At 48.0% G+C, this 25,986-nt stretch overlaps 1 protein-coding gene and 1 long non-coding RNA gene across 4 annotated transcripts in view; both read left to right on the top strand.

Annotated features, from left to right (window-relative positions):
• Window positions 1-24,293, top strand: part of CACNG2 (calcium voltage-gated channel auxiliary subunit gamma 2) — a 53,206-nt gene extending 28,913 nt beyond the window's left edge. For both annotated transcript variants that reach the window (XM_068191139.1, XM_068191140.1), the window contains 3 exons: window positions 18,440-18,523; window positions 22,211-22,351; window positions 22,783-24,293. In XM_068191139.1, the coding sequence (XP_068047240.1) occupies window positions 18,440-18,523; window positions 22,211-22,351; window positions 22,783-23,318 (761 nt within the window). In that variant the 3' untranslated portion in view covers window positions 23,319-24,293. The remainder of the gene's footprint in view (window positions 1-18,439; window positions 18,524-22,210; window positions 22,352-22,782) is intronic.
• Window positions 348-8,357, top strand: LOC137474514 (uncharacterized). Of its 2 annotated transcripts, XR_010999396.1 has the most exons (5): window positions 348-630; window positions 1,619-1,758; window positions 2,771-2,922; window positions 5,430-5,641; window positions 5,917-8,357. It is a non-coding gene; the product is annotated as an uncharacterized lncRNA (long non-coding RNA). The 2 variants fall into 2 exon arrangements; XR_010999395.1 differs by having other exon boundaries at window positions 5,430-8,357.
• Window positions 24,294-25,986: the final 1,693 nt, after the last annotated feature.

Here is a 25,986-nt window from a genome sequence, read left to right as displayed (position 1 = left end):
AGAGTGAGAGAGAGAGAGAGATGTTAGTCCAGGCAAAGGAAGAAGTATTGGAAAAAGACACGTCAACAACTGGAGGTGTGGGACACTGAGGAAGCCCCTGCTAGCAACCAGATTGGAAAATAAAGGAGAGGGATTTGAAAAAATGAATGAGGTCTTGCCACAAACTTCTCTTCTCCAGGCTGAACAGCCTCAACTTCCACAGCCTGTCTTTGTAGGAGAAGTGCTCCAATCCTTTTATCAACTTCATGGCCCCCTTCTGGACTTGCTGCAAGAGTTCCATGTTCTTCCCGTGCTGGGGACACAAGAACTGTACACAGCACTCCAGGTGTGGGGTCACAGGAGCAGAGTAGAGGGGGAGTATCCCCTCCCTTGCCCTGCCGGCCACATTCCTGTTGATGTATTCCAGGATTCCTTTGGCTTTCTGTGCTGAGAATGCACACTCTTGGCTCATGTTGAGTTGTTCATCAGCCATCACATAACATATGCAGAATGGGTTTCAAACAAGGACAGAAAAGTTATATCGATTATTTGAAGCATTTTCGCTTAAGAGGAACTAATCTACCCGTGAAGAAGTTAACTGAGAAAAGCTGATACAAATCCAGAAACTTCCTTAGGCAAGAGAGGCTGCAGGTAAGCCGAAACAAGCCAGTGCAGTTATAAAACTGTGTGTATTTGAGTACTATTGACATTAATGTGGCTGATAGAGCTCACAGAAATTTTTTACTGAAACACATTTTTTGTCTGTGAATGGCAGTTTGTTGAAGCTGACACTCTGCAGGAAGATACTTTCTAGTCTCAGTGGAAAAGGTTGCTTAGATCTGAAATGGACTCACTGACCAGAAGGACAGAAGAAGCAGTCAGAAGAACCGAATATTTAATGAACTCATCTAGCATATGGGAAGTGCAGGGTGAAGTCTTTGCTAGGTGATAAGAAATTTGAACCAGTTTCCACCATTTCAATATTAAGTCTAGCTACTAGTCCACCAGTTCTTCTAGGACAGGGTTGTTTTCTATCTTCCTCATAGGAAAAAAAAAAAAAAAAAAAAAAAACAACTGAGGAGGTATGAATATGTCACAGCATGAAGAGTTACTCTGAAACTTCTAAAATACCCTGATGCTTTGCACCATCACATCTCTCCACCACTTAAGGCAGAAAGAAGACCCTGAAGCAGCAGTAGGCTCATGAATGGAGGTCTCTGGCTCTGATGTCAGAAGTAAGGGAGCTCTTTGTGGTCTTGATCAGATGGTATACAACTACATTTTCATAGGTACTCAGTTCTCTGTGCTTCATCTGAGATATTTTGCACCTACTGTTCTATTCTGTATTTTTCAAAGGTGCTCAAGACCTACTGCTCCCTTTCATGTCCTACAGCAAAGCAATTAGGTTAAGTTATTTCAGACTGGGTTCCCAGAAATGAAGATGCATAAAATGAATGAACACATGAAAATATTGGCCCTAGTGTCTCTGTGACTCAGCTTTTCTGTCTCTACAATGGAGAAAACAATGCTTACTGATTTTGCAAAATACTTTGAGCTCTATGAATGAAAAGCAGTATGAATGTTAGGTATAATTATAATTTTTATAAGAAAAAAAAAGCATCATTTATCTCTGGGGAAGAGATCCCAGCACGGAAGAGGCATCCCCATCCGAAGAACCACTTGAAAGTTGAGCAGTTGCTAAGAAACGACAGTACCTTCATCACAATGAATACCTCGAGACGGATGGAGTGGGCAACCATTTCACAAGGCTGCCACAAGGTAAAAAAAGAAATGGAACCAGGCATCATTAGCAAAGAGGAGATCATTAGATTCCTGCACTGCGGTCTGCATGAACCTAGAGTGAAAATGGATGAGGACAGTCATGTAGGGGAGATAGCAGGGAGTGACTCTCTTAAGTGCTCTATGAAGAATAAGGAGGCTCTGGGTGCTTGTTAAGTGGAACGGCGGTGTCGATGGAGGAGCCTGAGGACACAGCAGATAATGGCTTCTTTTCAAAGAGTTGAGCAGAGTACCAGAAGCTATGGAATTACTGGAAACACACACTGGAGTAAAGTAAAAAGACAGAGTAAAGAGATAGGCCTAAATGATGAGAGGTACCAGGGTCAAGAGAAGTAGTTGTTTTCTCGAGCGACTGAATTATGTGAGATGTTTCCAGGGCTGCAAAGAGAGTAGGAGAAAAGGCATGAGAAAGGCTCAGGAAAGGGGGCTGTTAAGTCTAAACAATATGGATCAGGGAAATCTAGGATTGAAAGATGGGAAAAGTATACTGTCTGGAAAAGAGCTAGGAGGTGGAGACAGCATGGGTGTGCGGGAATAATAGTGGTGTCAGAGGAACAGGGAGGAAGGGCAGAGAAGGATTAGCAAGACTATCCTTGATAGACTGCCCTAAGTCTCCTGGAAGAGAAGAAGGATGGATTCACACTGTTGTTTCTGAAAGTATAACCCAAACAATAGAGAATCAGAGACTTGCTAAAGCATCCTGAAGAAGATCCTGAAGTAATGGATTTTGTTTAGGTTTGGGTTTGGTTTTTAATGCAGATGGTGTTGGACAGAAATGGGGATTTACTCAGCACTGCAGGTATTGCCATAATGGACAGAGAGATGAAAGGAGGGAGCCAGTCAAACTGCAGATGAGCACTAACAGGCATATGAGGAAAATGCTTCAAGGGAATCAAAGGTTTAGTGTAATTCTGAAATTAAGAGACAACAGGGATTGGTGCAAATTAAGCAAGGCAGCACTGGGTAGGGCAGGAAAAATTGATCTATTTAGGACTGAGTCCCGGAGATCAGGAAACTGCAGTTGAGAAACTGCATGCCAATAGCTAAGAAGGAAAGAGAAGAAAGAGTAAGGGGCAGCAGGAAGAAAGACATCACAGTTGGAACAATAAGCTAAAAACTAAGAAGTCTAAAAGATCATGGAAGGTAAGAAAATAGAAGAAATTCACATGTAGAAAGTTGTTTCAAAAGAGAGAGATGAGTTGTTAAAAAAAAAAAACCACGTAGAATCTACTCAAGGTTTCAGAGAAGGAAGATGAAGCTTGTCCCAGAAGAAGCCACAGGAACAGGAATGTTTCCTGCTTATTCTGGCAGTTCTGTCCTGCAGGAAACACCCTTGACAAGACGTGACCTAGGGAAGATGCAATAAACAACAGAGATGGTGGTATTGATCTTCTTTGGAACCTGCAGAGTGTGGGAAATCTTCTACTGCTGGGATTATCCCCTTGATCAACTTTTGGGGAAGTCATGAGATTGGAGAAAATCCCACAACTTTTCTCTCTGTAGAAATGCTCTGCACCCTACAGCTTGTGGGCTGTGATGGGAGAACCTCAGCCCCTCAGTGACACTGTTCTGCTGCTCTGATGGCACCCATCCCACCACTCCCAGACAGCCCTCTCCCTGCCACTGCCTCCCTTACCAGTGAACACTCCTGATGTGTGGATGATTGATTTGCAAAAGCAATAAAGGGAAAATGTTTTATTCAGCTGTTTAGACCAGATCATGCAAGCACAAGCCCGCTCAATTCTCAGAGCCAGAGAGGCCCAGCAGGACTGTAGGGGAGGCTTAATACTCACACTAAAACACCCAGCATGCAGCAGTTACATTATCTTTTCCTTACCTGCTGTTCCACTTGTGTCATTCTCTCTTCTTGAATCCCTGCGCTGACTTCCAGACTCCTTCTACATCAAAGTTCAGTTCTCATTTCATCTTCAAGGCCTCACGTGTCTCTCTTGGAGCTTGCTCCCTGTGTCCTCTCCCATGCTCACTCAGCACATCTGCCCCTCCCCAGCCCCCTCCATTGCCCTGCAGCAATGACTCTGCTCCTCCTCTCCTGCTGTCCTCTCCCCTCCTTCCACCGAACAACCTTATTCACCTCCCTTGTGCCTGCCCTCAGGACTCATTTACTGCAGTGAGTCTCCCTGCGTTAATGACTTCCACTTCTCCTATGCCCTTGGCAAGCTTTGCCCCTTCTGACTATTAACTTTGTTTACTATATTACATTTTTGGAGTGAGGAATGATTCAGAGATACGCAGCTAAAGCCAGGAGCAAACAAGATATCAACATGCTGTAACTCAGCCTGTGACCTTTCTCAGGCAATTTTTTCACTCATTTCATCTTGCAAGTCTCAGGCCTATTCTTGTCCCCACTGTTTCCCACTGACCTCACCTGGAGCAGGATCCAGGCCTTTTAGCTGCTGCCTAATGGCTGCTGAGAGCCTCTTCTGAAGAGCTGGGTATCCTCATTTGCAAGTGCCCCGCATGCTGGGGTCTTTGTGTTGCAAAATCCTCGGGACAAAATTCTGCCTGTTTAGCTGCCAGTAAAATGCTGTGTACACATGATGGCATGTGGAAATACATAATAATGCTTAAAGCTACAAGCAGACAGCATTATCAGGAAAAGGCTTTCCCCTCCCACTCACCCCTTGTCTATCTGTTTCTTTCCCGTTGTCAAAATTTAGCATCCTCCACTGAGAGACTCAGTTTTGCTCTGATGCTTGGAAGGCATCCAGTCCCAGCTTGCTTGCTTTCCCTGCCAGTCTCCACAGGTATTCTATACACAAGGCTTCCAGCTTGTCAGGATATGCTCTCTCTTCTCTCCACACCCACACCCCTCCCACCCCCTGCAGCGGAATCTCCAATGCTGGGCTTGTTACAGGATCCCAGAGTTAGGCAAAGTTGTTCATTCTCTCTTTGACGTATCCATGGCCTCTGCTCTGCAGCGCACTGTGAAGTGCACTACAGAAAAAGAGGAACCCTTCAGGAGGAGTGGAGGGCAGCTCTCAAGAGGGATTTGCACAATCCATTTGTTATGTCAGGTTACACAGGAAACAAGAGGATACCTGCATGGTTTTAGTTCCAGCTTGGCCAAAACTCATTTAGACATTCAATAAAAGGGGCTCCACAGCAGACAGTTTGGACCAGAGACTAATGCACAGACTGAATTCCATGTTTGAGGTTGACTCTAGTGTTGGCTTAGCAAAACCGAGGCCAGCACCTTCCAAGGCCGTGCTGATCAAGAGGTCTTGGTGCACAATGGATTTCAGAGGTCAGTTCTGAAGGAGCAGACTGGTAGACTGAAGTGTGGCAAGTGTAAGTCAAGTGGTGCCCAAGGAACAGCTGGCTAGCTGTGCCTTCAGCAGCCACAGCTGTCCCAGCAGGACCCAAAGAGAAGCTGCAAACATATGCTGAGTAAGGTGTGTGGTAGATGACAAGAAGTCAAGCAGATGCAGAGACCAGGCTGGAAAAACATGGACAACTACTTTCCCATCCCACAGAGCTCAGGATTTACAAAACTTGCTGTTCTACACTGGGGTGGGAAAAAGATTGTTTTTTATGCCTATTTTTGTTTAAACCAAAACCATAAGTTAGATGCACTGAAATTGTCAGTAAGCCAATAGTTCAGGTATTCACTTTATTCCCCTGGGATTCAGGTGACCAAGTCAAAGTCTCTGCTACACTCTGAGAAATTTTCATTGGAAAATGCTGACCAACTTCAAGAAAGAAAGACTTTCAGCAGTGGCTGTGGCACAGACAAAAAAAAAAAGGGATTTACTCATGGAGAGACAAACACGCAGTGAGGCTGAGATGCTGCTGATTGTTCTTTGATCTTGGCACTTTTCTTGTCTGCCAACTGAGTTCAAAGGTAAGAGAATGAGGTTAAGATCTAAGATGCAGCACAACTTTTGTTGTTACTTCACAGACTGCTGCGGCTATAGCAGTAAATTAGAAACTGAGAAAGGGGCTGGTACTTCAGATCAGTGATTCCAGTGGAGAACTGATAATATTTTCCAAGGAAAAGTGGGCAAATATGAAAGGGATTTGGGTTTTGGCAGTCTTAGGAGACAAGTTCTCATGTTAAAGACTTTAAAGCAGGGAAGTTTCAGTTCTGAAACCCACGTTATTCCATGTGTGGTGTAGGTGGGGAGTACAGAGGTACAATTTGGTACAAAAAGCTCTGATGGATATGTCTCCAGGTAGTACAATCCAGGACATAGAAAGTGGCTTGGTACCTGCTTGGACGTGATTCAAAACACTGAAACGGCCTTTCAGGTTTCTAACTGAGTGTAACTGGACCAGATCACATTAAAAATAATATTCCCCAGTCTAGTATTGTGAGTAAATTTTATTCCATTATGAATAGCCTCCTCCCTGGGACGCAAGAGTAATGTTATGTGTAGAGTAGCTGAAAACGCTTCAGAGATTAGCCTTAGCACATAGCTCACACCTACAGATTCTTCTGCAATAAATTAGTGTGCTCAGTGGATGAAAGAATATTGGTGGAGCAGCACGACTTGCAGTCAAGCTTTAAAAGAGTTATTATGACTGAGCAGCAGTACCTGCTCCCCCATATGCCTTCCCTGGCTGTGCCACAGGTAGATTCACACTCCTCCTTTGCAGCCTTCCCTTCAGCCTCCCCTTTCCAAATCATCCTTTTCTCGCTGACCTCCGCTTGTTTTTCTTGCAGGCATTATGCCTAACTTTAGCACACCTTTCCCCTCTATGGTTTTCTTTTTAAAAGCCAGCATAAACTAACAGGATATACATGTGCACACAATCGTAAATGTCTCATGATCCTGTGTTGCTATAAACCTCCCTTTTCCAAACACCCTGCTGACACTGTTTGCTTGTTAAATAAGCCCGGTGCTGTGCTTAAGTCTAACTTTTGTTGTAAAAGCTTAAGGAGAGGGCCAATCATTTTGTTTTCTTGTAAATCACCAGGGTACCCGCAACCCTGAGGAAATAACAATAATAAAATTATTAATGTTCTAATAGCAGCTTCTAAAAGCTAACAACACTTGCAAGGCTTGGCATTTGTTTTTTTGCTCAGCTGCATAGAAAGGGACCTAAAATCAAATCTGTGCAATATCTACTTTAACACTCAGTGTTTGATGTGGATTATGAGTAAAGCAGCAAGTTAGAACAGCAGTAGCTTGTTTGGAGACATTGGGAGCCTCGGCATAGCTGTGCTAAGGCAATTTGATCAGACTCACAGCTACCCTGCATGGCCCTGTGGGATATAAGCTGTGTTTACCAACATGTTCTGAACTCCAGTGACCCAAGTGAAAAATAAGCATAATGTGTGTAACAAAGCAAACTCTGTGTCCTGGCTCTTTCAGCACAGAGGGCAATGCTTTTCTACAACTTTCACAGACCAGTCTGGTTGTTACTCCAGATATTTGCTTTGCCAGCAATTGCACCTAAATAAGCACGGGGAGCTATGAGCCTAAAATGTTTTGGAGCCCATACGTGGAAATCCATACAACGCTTCAAATCCTGAATCCTAGCATAGATGGGGAAATGCAAGAAACAATATTAAGCCATGTTTGGATTCACCACTCAGGCTGATTGGGGAGGGACTGCAATGGAGGCTGTCCCCATCCTGAAGACATGACTAACCCTTTCTGCAAGTGGCTAGCTCAGGACCAGTGGCTTCCTCCTCAGCTGTTGGTAGGAAGGGGCTTACTATACATCAGATCAGTCCTCTGCTCTTCCTGCTCTGTTTTCCTTCACATTTCTTATTCCTTATTGTTTTAGGAACATTTGGGAGGCTTTGGATAATTTTGTGAGTGTGGTCCAGGTCAGGACTGGATTCACCAGGAGTGAACATCCTGAAGACCTTCAGCACACTCACATTGCCTTCATCCCAGCATGTTCCCTAGAGCACAGTAGGGTATCTGTTCTGGGTCAGGCTTCTCCCAAAACACCAGTGCTGGAGGGTGAGATGTAGTGACTGCCAGAGGAAATTGCAAAATTGGAAAGTCCTGACCTCTTCCCCAGTGCTTTCATTTTCTAATTTGTAGGTGGTGCATTCCAGGGCATAAAGGACACAGGGCAGAAAAGCTCCGTGAGTGCATGGCCCTGCACGTTGTAGCTCAACCTGAAGCGCTGCAGTCAGCAGGGCTTTCTGCCAAGGAAATCCTACGCCTAGTTCCCTCCTGGCCATCTCTGGTGGGCTGCCTGAAGGGACAGCAAAAATCCCAGCGCACTTCCTGAACAGACTGAGGGATAACCAATATTCCCTGCGTGGGCAAAGCCACCTCCACTCTCCAAGGGCAAGAGTGTGCGTGCTCAGTGAGCGCGTAATGGCTGCCACACTCATCTGCAGAGCCACTGCGCTGCGGGACCTCTGTCAGTGTTGCATGAAGGACTTTGGGTTCCCTGGGGTAAAAAAGAACTAGAGAAAGTCCAGCCGTTCCCTTGTTCTATTTCCTCACCTGAAACAGACTTCACAATCATCTCCTGGGCTGGATAGGCTAGAACAGGTGGTGAATTTCCAGTGGAGCCACTCGCTGCAGCTCAGGCAACAGCAAATGGACCCCCAGTTCTCATCTGGGGTGGGGGGGGTCTCATCTCTCACCTTTAAAAAGAGAGCAAGCGGTGCCTATCTTCTCAGTCATTTTCCCAGAGGAAGGGAGGAAAATGAAATTAAAAACCCTGAAGACCACTAGGCAGGATTGCAATTTTCCATGACAGGCAAGCTGAGGAATTCCCACACACTGTTATTCCCCAAAATTTCTACTGCTGGGTGTCAATTCTGCTACAGATTTCACAATTCCTACTGCAGGCTGATGATGTTGTGTGGGAGAACACAGGAGACTTGCTGAGACTGCCAAATTGCTAAACATGTGTGATGGTGGGCTCTCCCTTCCTCCATGTGTCTGAGCCTCGGAGGGGAAGGGGGAGGAGAGCTTAAGTGGCACAGAAGAGGGAGGATGGATTAAAAGCTGCCTCTGTCATTGACTTGTTCCATTCTTTGGCTTATTTCCCTGGGGTTCTTGGGTATTTTTGTTATTAATCACTAATAATAATTTCTATATAGCGCTTTGCATTCTGAAGGACCCTAAAGCACACCACATACTTCATAAGCTAATTAACAGCTGCAAGCCTAATTCCTGTCTTAGTTGTGGCCTTAAATGCTGAAGGAGCAGCTCAGAGTCACACTAGATTTACACCAGTTTAACTGAGGACAGTGTCTTCCTATAGATCCATCTGGATATGTCAGAGACAAATGCAATGTGGAGTTGGAGACGAAAGATTCAAAGTGCCTTTTCTCCTCTTTCATAATTTAAAAATTATTAAGGAAATTGCATTCAAAAAGCCTCGTGAACACAGCATTACAATTGCAAGATTCAGGATTTGGAGTTTGGGAACAGCTAAGCCCTGGTTCCTGATGATTTAGGGGTTCAGCTCATAACTGTACCAGGGCATATGCAGCTTGTGGCTCATCCCAGGCAGTGCAGGACACTTTTCACCCTTTAAGGAGGGCTGGTTTGCCCTCTTTTCTTGCCTATAAATCCATGTCTGTGCACAGTTATTTCCAGTGACCACTAGAGTTACAGTCTCATCACTGATCCAAAACATGACCTGCTGTAGAAGGTGAGCCTGGCTCTGTCGTCTGGTGCACACTCATAGACCAGCAACACAGTTACATTTGAGCAGAAAAATGCATCACGATAGGATGAACTAAATCAGAAATTTTCTCAACTGTGATTTTCCTCTACATACTTCTGGGTAAAGATTAATCCATTTGAGCTCAGGGTCTTTGAGTCTAAATTCAAGATGGTTCAGTCCTTATGTCCTCATCAGCTAGGATGTTGTTTACATGCTCTGATTTCTGAGAGTTTGATGTCGTAACCCTATATGCAAAAACTGTCCTAGTTACAATATTGTTGCCATGATAGGGAAAAGGGAAAAAAATAAAACAGAAGAACCAGCTTTTAAATACTTCCTCCATCCCATTCACCCCTTTCCATCCAGGCTTGCATTAGTGTCTTCCTTCCTCTCCCATCTGGATGTGCAGCTGTGGATTGGGATTGCCTGTGGTAGCTATGGAGCATCTCCTCTCCTCCCACACCTTATGCACATCACTTCTCTCTCACTGCAGATAATTGCATCACCCTTCCTGTTACTCGGCTCACAGTTGTAGTGTCACATTTGACTCGTTAAACACACACACATGCACACACATATAAATAGTTTTGCTACAAATTGATAGATTTTTTTTAATCATCTCTAATTTCTTTATTGCTTTCACTTGCCCTTCCTGTTTTGCTTGGACTTTTCTCCACATCCTGATCAACTTCTGCTTTTATTTCTCCATCCTCCACCACAGCAGGTCCGGCACTTAAGTTATGTTCTTCGAATTTGAAACCCAACATCATGCTACCACATCTGAGCACAACCACTTACAAGCTTTTTCTCAATTCTATTTCTGGTTCCCAGCTCATTTCAAATCTAGTTCTGTCTCTTCTTGCAAGGCAAAGGCAGTACTTCTACTAACTCAGCTAATATACCTTGAAAACTGGTATAGGGCTTGTAAGCCAGAAGGTTAATATATTTTTCCTTCCTAGAGTAACACTAGTCACTCTAACAGCAGTAGAAATAGTTTCTGATCTCTCTGCTCAGGAACCAGAGATATTGTTCATGCTTTACTCATTCATTGAATCACACAGACAAATATCATTATAAAAACTAAATTATTTCATTGACATATAAATGAAACCATGCACTTGTTACATATGTATATATAAAATTATTTGCAATGTCAGTGCCAAAGGCAAATGTGAGAAATAGAACATTAGGGGTAGCACAGTTATCCACAGCTTTCAATGATTTAGATGAGCCTATTACATTTCTGTTTTAAGTACTATTTTCAGAAGAAATTCAGTCCAGGTTTGATTCTGGCAAAGTCTAGGAAACAGAGGCATTTGTTTACTGTGGGAGAGGTTTGTACTGGGTGTCTGCAAAAAAAGGATTTTTTGAATGATTTTTATTATTGCTGTATTGAGTTTTTTCCTTTGTGACTTGGACAGATTTCCAGCAGACCCTGAAATCCAGCCCCCCGCAATGTTTCAGTTTGTAAAGCTCAAACATGCTGCATTTGCGTTTGCACCAAAACGCATTCAAGAGCCTTTGCCCAATTTTCCCAGCCAATCTCACTTCTCTGCCTCTGACAAAGCACGGGAAATTTCAAGCCCCAGCAAGGATATTTTTGAAAGTTACAACCCTGTAAAAAGAGGGTGTTTATAAATGGAAATCTTCATATAATCTTAATAATAGGTTTTGCTACCACTGCATCTCCACCCACGTACATGGAATAGCTGTAGCCAGCTCTGAGGCAGAGTCTATGGGCTACTTAGCAGCATGCAGCAGCAGCAGCATCAAGCAGGGTGGGAAGGAGGGGAGGCTGCCACCTCCAAGGAAAAATGCAAAGCGGTTCCAGGCTGACAGCACTGCAGAGTCCAGCCCTAGCACAGCGTGGGCCCCCTTGGCTGCTGCAGCAGAGCTCTGCAAGGCACCATGCGGGCAGTGCCGGGGTGGGATGAGCTCTCCTGCACTCCCACACTGCTGAGGCTCAACAGGAGGGACCTGAGTCACCTACAGCAGCACGTGTGGTCATCACACTGAAAGGGTGGTTAAGCATTGGAAAGGGCTGCCCAGGGAAGTGGTGGAATCACCGTCCTTGGAAGAGTTCATTAAACATCTGGACATGGCACTTAGTGCTTTGGTTAAGTTGGCACGATGGTGATCAGTCAAAGGATGGACTCGATGATCTTGGACATCTTTTCCAACTTAAATGATTACATGATCCTTCTGTCATTAGCCCCCTCTTTTTTGCCAGGTGATTGTCAGGGATTGCTGCAGAGACTAAGTGAGAAGAGCTGAAAAAGGCAGAACAGGAGCCTGGTGTTGTTTTGGATGGGACTAATCTCCCTAGTGCTCGCTGGCAGCTCTCTATACCCCTCTCCTTCCATCTCATCATCTCCTCCTCAATGCTACCCCATACTGGCTTCTCCCACTTATTTCTGCCATTTATGTCTGCATTTCTTTCCCTATTTATCAGCAATCTCCTGAATAAATTAATCTCCTCAGAACCAGTATGTTTTAGGCCATTTTACTGCTGTAGCTTTGGTCATTGCTAATGTGCTGTGATACACCTCTTCCCCATTCTCATCAAGGCAGCAGTGGTCTGTAAGACAGTGTTTGTAACATTTTTACTGCAACTCCCTTTATCATCTGATCCTTGGCAACAGCTATAATAAACATGATTATTAATAATAAGGTGAGGAGAGCTGGTATAATGGTTCTACCTCGTAGGCAGGAGCAGATATTCTTTCATAACTATAAGATCAATTTCTATTTTGCACCAGTTCTTTTACAGGCTTCTTCAGCACAATATCTGAATGAATTCCATTGGCACATTAAGTGATGGAGCTTGATATCAGTCACATGTGGTTTGTTCTTTTATCCTCTCCCCAGGGAGAGAATTATGTATGCCACATACCGGTTATGTTGCTAGGGTTTTGTTTGGGATTTTAAATATATGCATTGCTGCATGCTTGCATTGAAGAAGACCACATCAAAGCAGGTGCATTGCATTTGTACAGAAAGGTGGCAAGATTTTTGATGGCCTGTAGTTCCCATGGGATCTCTGCTATTGTCCCACGGTCAACTCCGCAGACCACATTTACTGCCCCACTGACCTTCACCTTGTAGTGGAAAATCCTTTTGTCTCTAATGACAGCTGAGCACTCTTCAGTCTTAAAATTACCCAGCTGGGTCAAAAGGTATTATCTTAGCACAGCATCCCCTGCCACTGTGCAGGGTCAGAGCTGCAAGAGCAGCACCTGCTCCAGCCCCGGAATGACCATCCCTTGTGCTCTGTTTTCTGGTTTAGCCCTACACCTTGTAACCTGCATACTTAGGCAGGTGAAAAGATGGCCTAATTTTTGTAAGGTGCTATCTATGGAGAGATTCCCAGAGAGGGTAATGAGCCCTTTTGAAGGGCCAGTCTTTCTTTTGGGAGTGTCAGCACAGGTGGGTAAAAGCAGATGCCCACAAGCACTGTCTGTGTTCCCTGCCACCGCAGTTCCAAATCCCCCAAAATTATGTGTGCTCTCAAGTGTTTCATTCTTGGAAGGGAGGAGAGCAATCAAAATGCCTTCAAAAGGCTTTTCCTGTTCTCTTTGTCACTTTGTGAAACCTCACTCCTTACTCTTGCAGTCATGTCAGGTTGGGCATTAACAACTCAGTGTCACCAATGTCAATTTTTGACAGGGAAGGCAGACCTCTTCTCCTGGTTTGGAAGCCTTTTGTGTGTAAGAAAGGCATGCCAGCAGTTAGCCATGTAGCTGTGGAATTTGTCTCTGTAGCCCAGAGGCTGGCTCTGAGCCCCACTTCACCACCTGGTACCAAAGGGACACTGCTCAGAAACAGAATCCTGGAGCAGAAACATTTGTGTTTGTGTCTGACTACCTGCCTGTCATGTGCCATTTCTCATATCTCTTTCATGGGCAGATTGAAAACAGTTTATTCTGCACCAAAGTTTACTCCTAGGGCAGGCAGCACAAGTGGGAACTTCTGAAAACTGTCATGTTTGCACAGCATTCATGCACAGGTCACATAAAAATGAGCATGTTACATTTGAACTAGATGGTGGGAAGAATTATCTGACCCAAATGATCCAGTCTGATCACTTTCATATTTTTAATACAAATATCCTCAGCCTGCTCTCCTGAGGCAGGGAAATACATTATTCCCGTTTTGAGTGAAAGAAGAGGTGGGGGGTGGGGGGGGAGGGGGTAAGTGGCTTGCCTAAAATGATATAGGGAGCATGTGACAGAAAGTGATACTGAATCCTTGGCCAACACCAAACCATCTTTCTCAGCTTTTAGAGACAACAGCTATATCCAGCCCCCTTTATTTATTTCTCTAGAAGCCATCATGCCAAAACCTCTGCTAAATTAGAGAGTGAGACTGAAGGAAAGCTTTCAGTGGATTGCTTTTCTCCATAAATGGAAATATCACAAATCATCCTGTGAAAACAGGCCTTTCTGTTCTCATCCCTCTTTGTCTGCTTCTCTCCTTTTGGACGTCTTTTCCTCTGCCTCTGGCTCACAGTTTTCAGATGTATGGTCCTGACCATTTAAAAGTGTTCCCTACCTCGCAGGAAGGGAGTAGCTTTTCATTCTTTGGAACTTACTATTTTGCAATGGATTGCACTCTGCAGGCAAGCAAGACTTCTGAAAGAGAGAGGGCTGCACAAAGCGGCACAAAAATAAACTGTATCACCAACAATACCGAGCTGGGTTCTCATCGGGGGTAGCTCAGTCTGAGTATTGCTGCAGGAGGGCTGGTGGCTGCCAGCTGTCCTGGATAGACAGCTTATACCCAAACAATGATCCTGCCACACTGGAGGAGGACTCTCTCAGAGATGAATGCACAGTTGACGTTGAATTTCATCTTAGACATTTAGACATTTAGTCTTGGCAGTATGAGAGATTGTCTCTGCTCCTAATGGCCCAACTGGGCAACTTCTGTCCTTGGCCAGGCACTGGAGGGGTGCCTACTGCACCAATCCTGGCTCTTCTAAACTGCATTTTCCAAAGCTGGGGCAGGCAACAAGCAAACAGTGGTGATCATGCTTAACGAATCCCAGTAACACACAAGGGATGTGGAGACTGCTCCGTGCTTTTCCATGGGCCTGGGCATCTGTAGCCTTCCTTTCCTGAGACAAGCTGATGCTCATCCCTGCCTTCTTTGCAGCCTGCACACCCCAAAGCAGCCTGTTCAGAGGATGCCCACACTAATACACCAGAGAGAGGAAGGTGGCTGTCATGAATGAGAGGGACTGAGAAACAGGAGAAAGATCTGATGGGTGAACATGAGCATGGATGAGGGGAGAGCCCAAACTGCACTTGAAGAGCTACAGGGAGGAGGTGGAAGCACGTGGCTTAAGTTTCTCTGAGAGGCGCATGGGAGAAGACAGAGATACATGCCCTGTTTCAAGGTTCACAGCATGAAATACATTGAGTTGGGAAGAATGTGAAGGGCAAAGGGACTCAAGTAGAGAGGAGATGTTGTTCTTACTTCCTTGGAGGGGGGGTCTCAGAGCCCTACATGCCCTCCCACATAATGATTTGATCTTGCTCAGGCCTTCAGGAGTATTAACTGTAGGGTGGCACATGGCTCTCACCATCCCTGGCTCCGCGGACCACACGTGCAGCGCAAGAAAAGGCTGTTGTGTCAGACCTCAGCAGCACTACTGAGCTGCTCCATCCCCCCTCTGTGCTTCCACCAGCACAGGTGCCAGGGAAGCCGCTGTACCATCTCAGCAGGCCACAGATGTCCGTCAGAGAATTGCTGAGTGACCTTGGCACAAGAAGTGACATCAAGGCCTTCCCCACACCAAGCGGGTTTCTGAACCGCTGCCATCCATCACTCACTTACTCTGTGCCCTTTGGGAGCCACTGGCACCAGCACACCCACACCATGCCCTGTTTAACACGTCCCCGTACGGCACCAGGCAGAGGAGTGCTGTCACCCCCATTTTACAGGGTGGGACTCTGAGGCAAAGAGAAGTGGTTTTAACAGCACGCCTGTGGCAGAGCAAAAACTGAATCTTGTTCTCTTATGTTCCCAGTTAGCACATTAATGACCTAAATTCTGCATCCTTTCCCCATCCATCGCCCAGAGGAGCTAGGAGGCATTGGAGGAAAGGGTGTAGTAGCACAGGCAAACAGCATCCAAACCTACAGCACTCTGTGCTGAGCACAGACAAAGCAGGGGCTAAAGTGGGACCAACACTGCCCTCATGAACCCTGGTAGGGTTGATCCAGGGAGGGGAATCAACCTGGCACAGTATATGAGCCTGTGGAGAAAGGCAGCTCCACAATGTCACAGCATTTTAAGCAAGCCAAGGCTGGACACTCCAATGGCCAAGTACCCTGCTGAGCCAGGTCAGCAAAGCCTTTGGGACACTGAGCACCAGGAGCAGATTTTCAAAGAGCCTGCATATCCCCTCAGCCTGCCTAAGCGGCTGAACCTCTAACCAGCTATCCCACGCAAGTCCATATAAAAGACAGCCTGCACCAGATGCAGCATCTTCCCCAGGCAGCTCAATTCTTTACATAGGAATTAATCAGCCTCAAATTCAGCAAGAAACAGAACGGAGGAGAGGGAGAAAAAAGGAAGCAGGGAAAGGATGTCACACAGTGAGGGGGTTTCCAGATGCACTGCGTCTTCCCTCCCTGGCTGATTCCAACTGGGAGGCTCTGGCTGTGTGCCAGGAACATCACCTGGGAGGTGTATGCAGGTTCTGCCTGCTCCCCCAGCATGTACGGGCAGGAGGAACTCAGTGTTCAGGATCTGCTGGGCAAGGAACTGAAATCTGAAGCTGGAGACCTCCCCAGTGCCCCGGAGTGTGCCAGTGTATACATGCACTGTACAGCAGTGAGAGCAGCCAAAGGACCAGGATGAGGAGCTGCTCATCTGTCACAGGCAGATGGCCCCAGGCAGTCAGGGGCAAGCAAGGGAAAAGACCCCCTTTATGCTGTATCTGCCTGCCTCATAGGGATTTTAGTGGGCAAGTAGCAGGGTGGAAGCGTGCCAAGGCAATTTGCTTGGCTATGAAGCTTTCCTTCCAGAAGAGCCATGGCTGAGAAGCAGACACTTTTTGAACAATTTAACTGGATTGGGGATGGGTGATTAATAACCTTTCATAGCCCACAGTTTCAGTGTGGGAATAGTATGCCAGAGTTACACAGAGAGGCTTTGTTCTTACTTTCTTACCTATTACTTAGCTCTTAATGCACACACACCTCTCTGCTGTCTCTAGTCTCTTCATGCAAGCTCTTCGAATGAGTAGCTAAGTGCAATAGGTACCTTGAAGGCATCAGACATAAGCCAGATGGATGCAGAAGAAGCCAAACTTGGGGGTAGCCCTAAAGGAATCCACCTACCTGCCTTCCACTTACTCAGCTATTTACTCAGGACTGCGTCCCAAATGTTAATCCATCAAGGGCTGGCCTCAAGAAGCAACTCAGAGGGAATCCTTTGAGCTTGGTCCTTCTTCCATCTGTTCACAAATATCTGAAAGATCATTCAAATTCATCTGGAATAGACCTACCAAGACCTGACATGGTGACTGCAGGTGTAAGCCTGGGTAGGTTTGGTCTGAAAAAGTTCTGTTGCTCTTCCCAGAGGCAACAACCTTGAGTGTGGTGGCTTCATTTTCCCCCTGCCCTTCACACCCAGCTAGTCCAGAAGCTGGGTTCAGTGTCAGGATGTCAGGAGGCTTACCCAGGTTGCCACAGCATTTGTCACTTTTCGGACTTGGGCTCCAAATGCTTCTGCTGAGGGATCAATGAGCCTGGGCCACTTTGTTGGTTGACATCTGGTGAAGAGGATCACCACGGGATCAACATGCCTGCCCACACACCTCATGCAGACAATGTATTTCTCCTTTCTATGACCAACAGTTCTGTGTTAGTGGCCAGTCAGTGCAAGTGTCCAGAGGGAAATGGAATGGAGGGTAGGAGAAAAAAATTGTGGGAACCCCAGGAGGTATAATGAAATTGTCTTTCACATGGTCAACCCTGTACAAGAATGGACAACTTGATTATTTGAGACACTAATTAATCAGTGGTCATGGTGAAAATTATGATGTGGCTTGAGGAGTACATCTCTGGAGCATTCCTGATGTCAAGAGGAGATATGAATGATGAAAATAAGAGCCTGGTAGACATCCCAGCTAACAAAAGACTTGGAAGATGTCACTGGGCCCCTGCTGGTATGGTCTTGTTGGTCATGGAGTATGTGAAAGAGGGTGCTCCATGACTAAAACTGGCAGAAAGCCCTGTATATACACCAGCCTGATGGAACTGTGTCCAGCCCAGCTTCCCTCACTTACGGTGGCAGATTTTGCTCCCCCAGCACCAGGGTATTTTGCTGTTGAGCTGCATACAAACACTTGCAGTCAGCTTCTTGTAGCCTCAGTCTGTGAGAGGACACAAGAGCAGGCCTGAAAAAGTATGCAAAAATGAGCAGTCATATGGAGAAAGTAGATTAAGGGCTTTTGTTCTCACACCGAACCAGAACAAAGGGATGTATCCTGCCCACGGAATGAGAGGGCAGCAAATTCACAGCTGAGAGAAACAAGTATTTTCGCAACCCACACCTAATCATCGTGCCCTGATCTCCTCACTGCTGGGATCCAGCGAGGCCAGGCCAGGGGAAACACTGAGGTCTGATGCTGTAACTCACAGTTACGCCTGTGATGCTGAGGGAGGGGACCCTGACACCTGTACTTTGCCCAGTACCTGGCTCCCGTTCCCATCCCGCCTCCCTCCGAGGCGGGCAGTGCTCTCCCGCCTGTCTGCGGCAGGAGTCAAAGAGCTTCTGGCGCTCTCCTCTGCAGAGTGAGGTGTGCTGGGCTAGGTGGGCATCCGGCTGGATCCTGACAGCAAACCCCACATTCCTGTGCAAATACACGTGCGAGTGTGCAAGGAGAGACCCCGGGTATTTCCCAGGCATGCACACACGAGTGGGCATGCTGCCTGGGAAGAAGGCAGGCGGGCACAAAAGGTGATGCAGAGGGCAGCTGTTCCTGCACAGCAGGTTTTGGTGTTCTCATTTGTTCTTTTTTTCTCTCGTTCCCTAGGGAATTTTAAAGGTCTGTGTAAGCAAATCGATCACTTCCCTGAGGATGCAGATTATGAAGCCGATACAGCAGAATATTTCCTCCGTAAGTCCACAGGCTCTTTTTACAATGGCTCGTAGGTGCTGGCGTCGGGCGCCTTTTGTTTTCTAAACACAGGGTGGTGGAGACACTGGGACCTGTGAGGCTCAGTGGAAACCCCAGAGCCTTGTCACCCCCTAAAAATGACTCCACTCTCACCTACCAGGGGCTCTGTCCATGAGACAGTGCAAATTCGAACTCACAGTAACAACCAATGTCATTTTTTTTATTAACGGAAATTAATTGTGATATAAAATAATAGTCTTAATTCAAATCCACTGAAAAGCTGCTGATTAAGTCTAAGGTCAGACTGGCCTAGCTGGGGCAGCGTGTGTGTGTGAGTGTGCATGTCCTCTTAAAGCAGAGAAAGTTTATATTTCCTTATCTGATATTCCAGTGGCAGCAGACTTAAAAAATTAGCTGGATTTTGTCTGAGGAGCTCTTACTGCTGTCTTCACCTTCCCCCAAACACCGCTTCCCTACAGAGGCTGCAGATCTGATCTTTGCTGGTTTTAGTGATGGCAGCAGGCAGCAGGAATAAGGACAGCCAGAGCCCTTTGAAGGAAAGACTTGGTGTTCACCCAGAGCCCCTAGGAGAGGTGCTGAACCCTAGCCACAAGGCATGTCTGTAATGAAACCTAGCCCGAGCTCCAAGTCCAGCCTGAGATGTGTGAGTGAAGCTCACATCGCTTTGTGCAGCAGCACCCTGGCCAGCAGGACAGATCCACATCATGCATTGCCCTGCCTGGTTGCCCTCCCCTCCCCAGCCAGCATTTCCACCCACCCCAGAGGCAGGTGCTTACTCTTCCTTTAGCACAGCTGAAGAGGGAACATTCCTTTTAGGTCTCCACCTTGCTATCCTGCCCTCCCTCCACAAGCCCAGTGTCTCTTGACATCATGAGATCTTCTCCCAACAGAAATCTGAGATAAGTGCTTTTGACCTTCCAAGGTTAATCATCAGAGGCTTCCAAAGACCGGGAGTCTTTCAGAATAGCTCCTTGTCATCCGGGTGTGCTCCCAAGCCAGATGTGGAAACCCAGCCCTGCGGCAGGGATGAGAGAGATAATTTCCGATCTGTGAGGCTCATTTGTATGTGAAAGAAGCAGATCTTATGCTGCTTCCTCTTGGTTTCTCAAACAGTCCTTCATCCACTGTAAATTGTAAATAACCGAGGAAGATTGCTGCTTTCAGCTGCCTTTCTGCAGCACTGGTCTCTTAATTGCTTGCATGGCCCCTGAACAGCAGAGCTGAACACAGAGGTTTGATCCGGTTCGGCACAGGGATGCCAAATGTTTGCAGGCTGCCTCCGAGGGCAAATCAGCCTTTGCAGAGCTGCTTGGGAGCAAGGAAACTGCTTGCAGCATCAATTGCACTTCAGAAAAAAGAGTTTGGGGAAGGGGCCAAACATCACAAGGATGGGTTTGTTCCCTCAGAGAGAACAAGATCTGAAGACAAAAATTGGCCCAATGTCAGGACCTGACAGTGTCCCCAGGGTAGAGCCCTTTTTAAGAAAGAACCAGGTTCAAAGAGGGATTTGGCAAATCAATAAAGGATGATTTGGGTCATTCCTGAGGGAACTGGGATTTCTGCTGGCTTAGACCTGCCTGAAGAAGGACTCCACTGAACAGCTTTTTCCCAGAACTTCTGTCAAACCGGAGTCGCTGGGTGCTCTGCATGGGCGATGCCTGGTGGTACCATCAGGACCAGCTAGGAAGTTGTTTATCAGTATTGGAGTAGGCAATTCCCTCATGCCCCAGGGGACCAGGACAGTGTTGAGGCAGTGTCCATGGCCTGGCTAGAAGGGTTTAGCCATTATTTCTGCCTGCCATCCACATAAGGTGTCTTAGGATTTTTGAAATCAAAAATCTGTTAATCAGACAGGAAGCAGAAGCATCCTTGTGTTTCCTTGCTAGCAGACACAGATGAGTTTAGTGAGCATATGCCACCAGCCCCTTTTCTTTAGGCCACAGGCTCTGGAGCCAGGAAGGCTGGATGATATTCTCCTCCTCTCTTGCTGGCATGGTCCTTCTGAAAGGCTGAGGAATGCTGCTGTCCTCCTCCATCACATGACATCTGCAGCTTCCCATGTCAGTCAGCAATTCTGTGTTCTCCCAACAGACATGAATTGCAGAATTAAGACACAGATAAAACTGATGTAGTCAGGACCAGGTTGCAGGACTGACCAAGCATCCCCCTAGAAAGCCTCTCAATAGTGATTGTCTGCTTAATGTTTGCTTCCTGCCATTTAAGCTTTCCATCATCAAATGCTACCTTGTTTTCCAGAAGCTAGTAAGATGGTTATTACTGTTATCCTGTTCCCTGAAGCACAGCCAGGCAGAGCTGGAAAGCAAGCAAGAGAGGTTTCTCCCTGCCTTCTGCATTCCCCATGCACAAGCAGTGGGCTAGGCCCCCCCTCAGAGAACTGATTGCTTGTGCCTAGCAGGATCCAGAGGCCAACAGGGTCTTTGAAGCGGGGTCTCTGTCAAACTTAGGAAAAAGTCCTGCATTTGCTTCATTGGGTTCATTCTTGCAGGCAAGCAAGGATTAGCTTTCATCCCTCTTTCCAGATCTTTGCTCCACAAGCAGAATTGCACCAGCCTGTCTGATACCTTTCTTTATCAAGCAAGTCTTCATTTCACACTTTAACAGCTTATTTTCTCTTGTGAAGGGAGGAGAGAAGGCCTCCCTAGTTAAAAAAAAATAGGAATATTCACAACGCAGACTCAGGCAGAGCACTGGCTCCCACTGAGCCACCCACGAGTGGTGTGTGCGTGCGTGCCTGTGTGTGGGTGTGCGTACACACAGACTTGGCCTTTCGCTGCGGGAACACGAGTCAGGCCCCCCAGAAGCTTTGGGGTATGTTTTGCATGCACATACGAGTATATACGTGCATCTGTGCATCTATGCCATTGCCCTCTGCTGGCTGAGCTCTTTCCATATCGACCGATGGAGAGTGTGCGTGTGTGGGAGCTGGCACATCCAAACCATCACTGGCCTCTGGAAGCAGCCCAGTCATTTAATCACTAGGATAAGCCCCGCATTTCAGCACACAAGGCTGGGACTGTCTCTTCTCAGTCCTCACTGCAGCTGCAGAGCAGTGCATGGCACCATGAGCTCCTTCTCAGCCCTAAAAAAAAAATCTCCTTGAAATGCTCATGCTCTTTTGGGAGGATTCAAGATTGAGCAGCTCTGCAGGAAGCATTTGGGTTGCTGTTCTTTGAAGTGCAGGCTTGAGCGGCAGAGACCTGCAGAAGGAGAAGCTGAATGGTGCCTGGGCTCCCCCTCCAGCCCACAGTCCCCCCAAAAACAGAGGAAAAAACAGTTTGAGAGGGCACAGACAATGCAGGCAGGCTCCCAGCCCAGCCACCAGCCCCACAGCCCCCTCTGCCTCCCCGTGCTGAACCACCAGCTTTGTGGCAGCAGCAGTGGCCAGGGCATGGGAGAGTTGCTTTGAACCACTCTTTTTCTGACACACTTTGTTTCTCTCTCCCTCCCTCCCTCCCTCCACCCCCAATGCCTTTATCTCTCCTTAAATTACTCCCCTACTGCACATTGCTCTCTGTCTCTCCCCTTCACCCCCACCCACTAAACGTGCCCCCGTCCCCTTACTCCGGTGCCATTTCCATGCCCCTTTTTCCTCTCTCTCACACCTGTGTTGTTCTTTCTGCCCCGCCCTCCCTCTCTCCTCTGCAGGGGCTGTTAGAGCCTCTAGTATTTTCCCGATCCTGAGTGTGATTCTGCTTTTCATGGGTGGACTCTGCATTGCAGCCAGCGAGTTCTACAAAACCCGACACAACATCATCCTTAGTGCCGGCATCTTCTTCGTGTCTGCAGGTAAAGGGGTGCGCAGGGCCTGATGCCCCGGGGGTGGGCTCCAGGGGTTGGGGGCTGCCCAGCCAGGACGTCTGCTGGGGCACAGTTGCCTAAGCAGGAGTGTGTGCATTTCCCAGCCCTGATAAGTCTTCTTCGGGCTGAAAGCAGCATGACAAGGATGCCTCTCCATCCTGCCTGCTCGCCCAGCAGAGGCAGGCAGGCAGGGGCTTTCCTCCTGCTTGGGAGCTGGTGGAGGGAGAGTTTCCGTAACATCTGATAACTCTCGGGGACCAGGAGTGCAGTCCAGGGAAGCAGCAGGCAAATGAGGAGGGTTTTGATGAGTTTCCCAAGGAAAACTGCCCATCCAGGAGGGGATTCGACCCCGCAGCCTCCACCACTGCCATGTGTGACCTTCCTGACATCTTCTCTCTCCCCCGCCGGATGGCTTGCAGGTCTGAGTAATATAATTGGCATCATCGTATACATATCAGCCAACGCTGGAGACCCCTCCAAGAGTGACTCCAAGAAGAACAGCTACTCCTACGGCTGGTCCTTCTATTTTGGGGCCCTGTCCTTCATTATAGCCGAGATGGTGGGAGTGCTGGCTGTCCACATGTTCATAGACCGGCACAAACAGCTGCGTGCCAACGCTCGTGCCACGGACTACCTCCAGTCCTCCGCCATCACCCGCATCCCCAGCTACCGGTACCGCTATCAGAGACGCAGTCGCTCCAGCTCCCGCTCCACCGAGCCTTCACACTCCAGGGATGCCTCTCCCGTCGGGATCAAAGGGTTCAACACCCTGCCATCAACAGAGATCTCGATGTACACCCTGACCAGGGACCCGCTGAAGGCAACCACCACCCCCACCGCCACCTACAACTCCGACAGGGATAACAGTTTCCTCCAGGTTCACAACTGTATCCAGAAAGAGAACAAGGACTCTATCCACACCAACACAGCCAACCGCCGGACCACCCCGGTATGAAGCCTTCGCCAGGAGCTGAAAATGGGGCAGGAACGGGCAGGAGGAGATGGGGGTGGGCTGCAGGGTGGGGAGGGTGGAAGGGGGCAGGGGGCAGCAGGGGGGTGGGGAAGGAGGAGGTGGACGTGCCCCTTGGTGGAGTGGGGACCTTCCCAATGCAAAAAAAAAAAAAAAATCCACAAAAAAAACCAACAAAAGCAAACAAAAAACTGACAAAAAAAAAACTACGAAGGAACAAGCAGATAAGCAGATAAACAAGCAAGTGAACAAAATAAAAACAAATGAAAAGGAAACATGAGGAAAGAGACAACAGTGAAAAAAATTCTTTAAAAAAAAAAGCAAAAGAAAAAAGAAAAAAAAGAAAATCCTTAAAACTGAGAGAAAGAGATTTAAAAAATAGAAATAAATTTAAAAGAAAATGCATGATTTCCCATGTACCATTATTTTAACATTTAATAAAAACAGATTTAAAAAAATAAAAGGGAACCAAGAAATAACAAATGACAATAAATCAAGTGGGAGGAAGAGGAGGAGGAGGCAGCTTTTTAATTTTGGGAGGTTTTATTATTTTATTTTATGGTTTGTTTCCCACTTACCTTTAACCCAGCACAAGCTTCTTGGGGAACAGGGATGGGGGTTCGGCTGCCAGTGACTTCGGTGTCCTTGGGCCAGTTATGGAGGATCCTGGGTGCCGGAGTTAGCCACAACCCATTCTGTTCCCCCGAGACCCATGGGGATCCACTCCATTCCCCTGCGATCCGTGGGGATCTGCTCATCCTCCACAGATCCACAGGGGTTTAAAGTGACCCTAGGGAGTGCAGGAGCTGCTGCTGAGAGTCACCCCTCCACAGTGTCCCCAGGGGGGTCCCCACTTCCCCAGCCCTGGGGACCCTGCGGTTAACGGTGACAGTGCAAAAAACAAACAGACACAGTAAATAAAGACACACACACAGAGACAAAAAAAAAAAAAGGACAAAAGAGGTTTCTTAAAAAATAAAGTGGCAATTTTTTAATAAAACAACAGCTATAAATAAATGTAAATATAATAAGTGGATTTACTTGCAAGAAGAACAGATAGTATTTTTTCTTTTAATTTTTGTTTTCTTCAGCTTTAAACTGTGAAAAAAAAGAGGCAGCAGGGAGCTGTGTGGGAGGCACAGGTAGAGGGTGGGGGGGGCTGGCGGAGGGCAGCTGGGGCTCCCATCCTTTCAGGGTGATGATGCTGTGGGGGGACACACACGGGATGCTGTGGGGGGGACAGCACTCACGCACACGTGTGCCCATGCTCACACGCTCTGGCTCTGGTGGGCGCACGCTCTCCTGTGAATGCTCCAGAGGCTCCCCACGGTGGCCATGCACCCCTCAAATCTGCCCAGATTCCCCTTGGGTCACACCAGTGGGGCTGCAGCCATGCAGGGGCACGGTGAGGCCATCCAGCCGCCCCCTGAAGTCGCTCCCGTCCTCGCCTGGGCACAGTCAGCACACCCTGACCCAAAGCCGGCCACAGGCTGCCCGGCCTTGATCCGTGCCGCCGGCCAGTCCCCGTGTCAGAGCGCCCCGAGCCCCGAGACGTGCCGGGGAGAGGTGCCAAGCCAGCGGGTGTCCCCACGCCCACCGGCTTGTGCCCTGCTCCTCCTGGGGGTCCCCGACTGCCGTGGTCCCCTCCAGAGCAGCAAGGCGAGGCGAGCTGGGTCCCTCCATCCCCCCCGGGCCCCCTGGCCTGGCTGCCGCCCCCTCCCTCCCTGCCAGCCGGGGAAGGGGGCACCGGGGTGCCAGCTTTTCATGCAGCTGCCTCCACGAGAGCCGCTGCCGGTGGAGGCGGGAAGGGAGGCGGCAGCAGGGGTGACGGGGTGCCTCTGTGACACCCACAGACACCGGCCAGCCCGCGGCGAGGACAGGATCCCTTTGGGGCTGCCCCCCGAAAGCAGAAGCGCCCGGGGCAGGCACAAAGCCGAGAGTTTGCAGGATGGGGCCGCTGAGCCCTTCGGCAGCTCAGACCCACTTTTCAACTTTTTTTCCGTCCCCATTCCTGCTGCTCCAGTTTTAGGAGCTGCGCAGTCCCCGCTCCAGGTCCCAGCGGGGGTTCTGCTTTAAAGCAGCCAGATCCTCCCCGCTTCCCCCGACCCACTGCTACTTCACCCCCTTCCCCGCTCTGGGGCAGGGCGGGGGCAGCAGAGGGACGGGGTCACCCCCAGAAACGGCAGCACGGGGCAAGAGGCAGATGCGAGCGCCTCGGCTGGGTTGGCATCCCCTCCCGTGGCCCCCCAGCCCTTTCAGAACGATTCACAGGGGACAGCCACCCCCTCCAATGCCCCCCAGGAATAAGTTAAAGCCAGTTCCCCAGATTCCAGCGTAGAGGGAAGGTGGCGTTGGGGTTTCCATCCCCACCCAAACTGCTCGGAGCTGGGGAGCATTCACAGGGCTGAGCGCGCCCCGGGGCCAGGAGGCAAGGGGAGAGTGCGAGAGGGCGCCGGGAGAGCGTGGGCAGGAGGCAAGGGCTGGAGGGGAAGCTGTTTCCCCAGGGTGTTGCTCGTGTCCAGCTCAAACCAGTACAAGAAACCAACCTCCATTTTCTTTATTTCGTGGGTTTTTTTCAGACTGTTAAAAAGAAAAAAAATTTTAAAAAGAGAAAATGACAAAAAAAAAATCCTGGTACATGAAATAAAGATTT

This window comes from Anomalospiza imberbis, chromosome 5, assembly GCF_031753505.1.
Source record: "Anomalospiza imberbis isolate Cuckoo-Finch-1a 21T00152 chromosome 5, ASM3175350v1, whole genome shotgun sequence".
NCBI lineage: Eukaryota > Metazoa > Chordata > Aves > Passeriformes > Viduidae > Anomalospiza > Anomalospiza imberbis.
The sequence above is the reverse complement of the archived record's forward strand: the minus strand, read 5'-3'. Positions and strand labels throughout refer to the sequence as shown.